The 3,952-nt window shown below is 38.6% G+C and overlaps 1 protein-coding gene across 1 annotated transcript; it reads left to right on the top strand.

The window, feature by feature from the left end:
• The first annotated feature begins 193 nt into the window (after nt 1–193).
• Nucleotides 194–958, top strand: LOC107472533 (uncharacterized). Its single transcript, XM_016092051.1, has 2 exons — nt 194–522; nt 565–958. The coding sequence occupies exons 1-2, from the start codon at nt 194–196 to the stop codon at nt 956–958; spliced, it is 723 nt and encodes a 240-aa protein (XP_015947537.1).
• Nucleotides 959–3,952: the final 2,994 nt, after the last annotated feature.

The raw sequence follows: 3,952 nt of genomic DNA, 5'->3' as shown, positions 1-3,952 counted from the left end.
AAACAAAATGATGAAACACCAGGAAATAACAAACAAAAACCATGAAGCATCACTAAAAAGCCTAGAGAGGCAGATTGGGCAACTCTCCAAGCAAATTTCTGTTGAGAGACCTTCAAGCTCACTACCCAGTGATACAATCCCAAATTCCAAGGAAGAATGCAAGGCAATATAATTAAGGAGTGGGAGAACGTTGATGAGCAACAATGACACTACAAAGAAGCAAACAGAGAGCATTAAAGAACCAACAGAGGATGAGAAGCAAACAAAAGCATATCAAGCTAAGGAGCAAGTTGTGGTGCCAAACAAAAGCACTGAGAAACTCAAAGAGCAGGACAACCAATCACATAGCTCAAGGGAAATGACTCAGGGACAGCAGCAAATAGGAAAGAGCATCACACCTCCATTGCCATATCCTCAGAGATTCAACAAAGAGGTTAAAGACCAACATTTCCACAAATTCCTTGAGACCTTCAAGAAACTGGAAATCAATATCCCTTTAGCTGAAGCACTTGAGCAAATGCCGTTATATGCCAAGTTCATGAAGGACATTATCAATAAGAAAAGAAGTTGGGATGAGAAGGAAATCGTATCACTCACTGAGGAATGCAGAGTCTTGATTCAAAAAGGGCTGCCTCCCAAGCTTGAGGACCCAGGAAGTTTCTTGTTACCTTGCACCATTGGGGAAGTGACCGTCACTAAAGCAATGTGCGATCTCGGAGCAAGTATTAATTTGATACCATCCTCCCTGGTGAAAAAGCTGCATATAGAGGAAGTCAAACCAGTACAAATGTCTCTGGAGCTGGTAGATAAGTCAATGGTATACCCCAGGGGTGTAATTGAAAATCTGTTGGTCAAGGTGGACAGTTTTATATACCCTGCTGATTTTGTGGTTCTGGATTCAAACGAGGATGATGGTGACTCTGTTATATTAAAGAAATGTAAAGTGCAGCAAGAGTAGATGAAGAGCAATTAACAGAAAATTAGATTCAATTAAGCAGTAAAGAAAGCAGAGAGAAATCTCAGAGGGAGAATGAAACAGAACACCTTCAATTCTCCACCCCAAGACTCAAAAACAAATTAAAGAGAGAGCTCTCTACTACTACTCCCAGTGCTCCCTAGTGGAGCCAGCCTCCTCACAAATGTGAAAATGATGCCTTATATAGGCTTTACAAAATGGAAAATGAAAATGAAATTAAAAACAAATTACAATTAAATGAAATTCCTATTTTATCTATTTCTTGTGCCTTTGAGTGGTGATAATGGGCCCTTGCTCTTGATGGAAGCTCTTGGTGGAATTGGGTTGAAAGAGGCCTTGGTTGATTGCTCTTGGAGTTTGGAGAGGAACCAAAGTGAACCAATTGAACCGGATTGGATTTTTATAGAAGTTGGAGTAAAAGTTTGAGCCAACGTTAGGGGTCTAACTTGAGCTCAAACTTTTCATATCAGATAGCCCATTTGACTGATGCCAACGTTGGTGCCAAAGTTAGGGGTCTAACTTGAGCGCCAACGTTGGCCTCCCTTATGCACATTTATGGTGCCAACTTTGTCCTCTTGTCATGTTGCCAATTTTATGCCCAATATAGACTATCATATATGGTTGGAAAGCTCTAAATGTCAACTTTCTAACCCACTTGGAATCACTTCAATTGGACATCTACAACTCAAGTTATGATCAATTGAAGAGGGCATGGTTGCTGGCTTTGGTGTGCAGCGTTTGAGGTAACGTTAGCCCTCAAACGTTGGCGAAAACGCCAGTTCTGGAGGCTCAAACGTATTGTCCACCCCATACTATTATACATTGTTGGAAAGCCCTGAATGTCTACTTTCCATTGCCGTTAGAAGCGCATCAATTGGAGCTCTACAGCTCGAGTTATACTCCGTTCAAGGTGCAGAGCTCAGTTGGCCTCACTGCAGGTTGCCACCATGTTCGTTTATGCACATTGCGGGGCAGTTTTCTCCCTCAATTTTAGTGTCCACTATGCAGTGCCATATATGCTTGGAAAGCTCTTGATTCCTACTTTCCAATGCTTCTTGAATCACCTCATTTGGAGCTCTGTAGCTCAAGTTATGCTTGTTGGAAGTATACCCCTTCAAGCTGTTGTGGTGTGTGGCGCCAACGTTAGCCTCCAAGTTAGGGGGCTAACGTTGGCGCAAACTTGAGTAGCCCTGGGGTGATTTTCCAATTCTCACGTTAGCCTCAAAGTTAGGGGTCTAACTTTGAGGCTAACTTTTCACCCAAAACTTTTTGTCCTCTCTTCCTCCTTGTTTTGAGCCACGCTTTTCTTCCTTTGGGCCACGCTTTTCTTCCTTGATTTGGTCATGGGTCACGCTTTTAGAAGCGTGGCCTAAGCCTCCAAAGTGTGCCCAAAATTCCTCTTTTCTTCTTTTTAGCTTATTTTGTGCTCTTTTTGCTTCTTTTTCTTCTTATTCCCTACAAAGTTTATCAAATCAAAAGATCAAAGAAATATACCATTTAAGCACCAAAGAATGCAATATTTAAGCACTAATCATAAATTTCATGTATGAAAAAGCATAGAAAAACATGACATGGTGACATATCATCACAACACCAAACTTAAACCTTGCTTGTCCCCAAGCAATTGTTTTCAAGCATTTGGCTTGATACATAAACACCACAAGTACTTAACAAATAAATTGCCATTGGTACTCAGAGCCTTCAGCTTTCTCATTCTTTCCCTTTTTCTTTTCTTTGCTTTATTTTGCATTTGCTTTCAAGGTTTTCATGATTTTAAAAGATTTCACAAAATGTCCTAGATGAAAACTTCAATTAAATAAAATCCAATGCAATTAAGCAACAATCAAACATACTAGCTTTCCAATACCTTTATGCACATGCTAAAATCTTCTTTAATGCCTTGTTTGTTTATGATCATGATACTTTGTTGCTTTTGAATTCACAAAACTCAAGTTGGTAATCATAATGACATAGCACCATGTTGCAATTTAGAATTCAAACTATGCCTTTTCATACACACATGCATACAGAGAAGGTAAAGACAATCATGCAGTTTATAGTGCTTGAAACAAATGAGAGGAAAAGGAACTTTACAACCTTGTAGTTCATCTTCTCTATTGTTGTCATTTTCCTCCCATTCTCCTCCTTCCCATACCAAACTCAGAATGCTTGCTCATCCTCAAGCAACTATTAGAACCGTGGCTATGGGGCTAAGATGGATCATGAATGTCTTACACAAGAAATGTTAGTAGTACATGTGTTTCAAGCAAGCAAAATTAAAGATAACAATCAAGGCACAAGAGATAGAGACGTTGTGATTGCAAGCTTAAGAAGGTGAGCATAATACTTTGCATAAAGAATAAGGGACACACCAAACTTAGTGTGACACTTTCACTTGGAATCAATGCAAGTATCCAGTAAAGATCTGAAGCAAATTGTGTTGCATAGCAACACCAAACTTAAAATGCAATCCTATGTCCATTTATTTGAATTAAAACCAAGCAAATGAAACTATTCTTTATTAAATACGATCACTAAGCCAAGAATCTGTCATTAATAAAGCTCTCTTGGTGATGTATTAATAAACACAGCAAATAAGCAGACTAAAATGAAAGCATTAAAAACAAAGAATTAACTAAAGTAAACAAAATAACAAAATATCAAACCAAAAGAAAATTAACACTGCAAAGACATTATGGGTATGCAGACAAGTGGTGTTGCTGAATGATTTACATAGAAAAATAGGTGGCACACCAAACTTAGAATCTTGGTGTGTCGCTTTCATTTTTGATTTGATGCAATCATCCAAAAAGATTGAAAACAATTTGTTGCAAGGCAACACCAAACTTAGAATGTAACCCTATGCCAATTTATTGAATTTGAAACAAAACAAAGAACGAAAGCAAAGCAGAGAAGAGAATTTGTACCTACTGTTGACATGTTGTTTACTTTCTTCCTCTTCTTCCAGTTTGTTAA

This window comes from Arachis duranensis, unplaced genomic scaffold (genome assembly GCF_000817695.3).
Source record: "Arachis duranensis cultivar V14167 unplaced genomic scaffold, aradu.V14167.gnm2.J7QH unplaced_Scaffold_145514, whole genome shotgun sequence".
In the NCBI taxonomy this organism is placed as follows: domain Eukaryota; kingdom Viridiplantae; phylum Streptophyta; class Magnoliopsida; order Fabales; family Fabaceae; genus Arachis; species Arachis duranensis.
The sequence above is the reverse complement of the archived record's forward strand: the minus strand, read 5'-3'. Positions and strand labels throughout refer to the sequence as shown.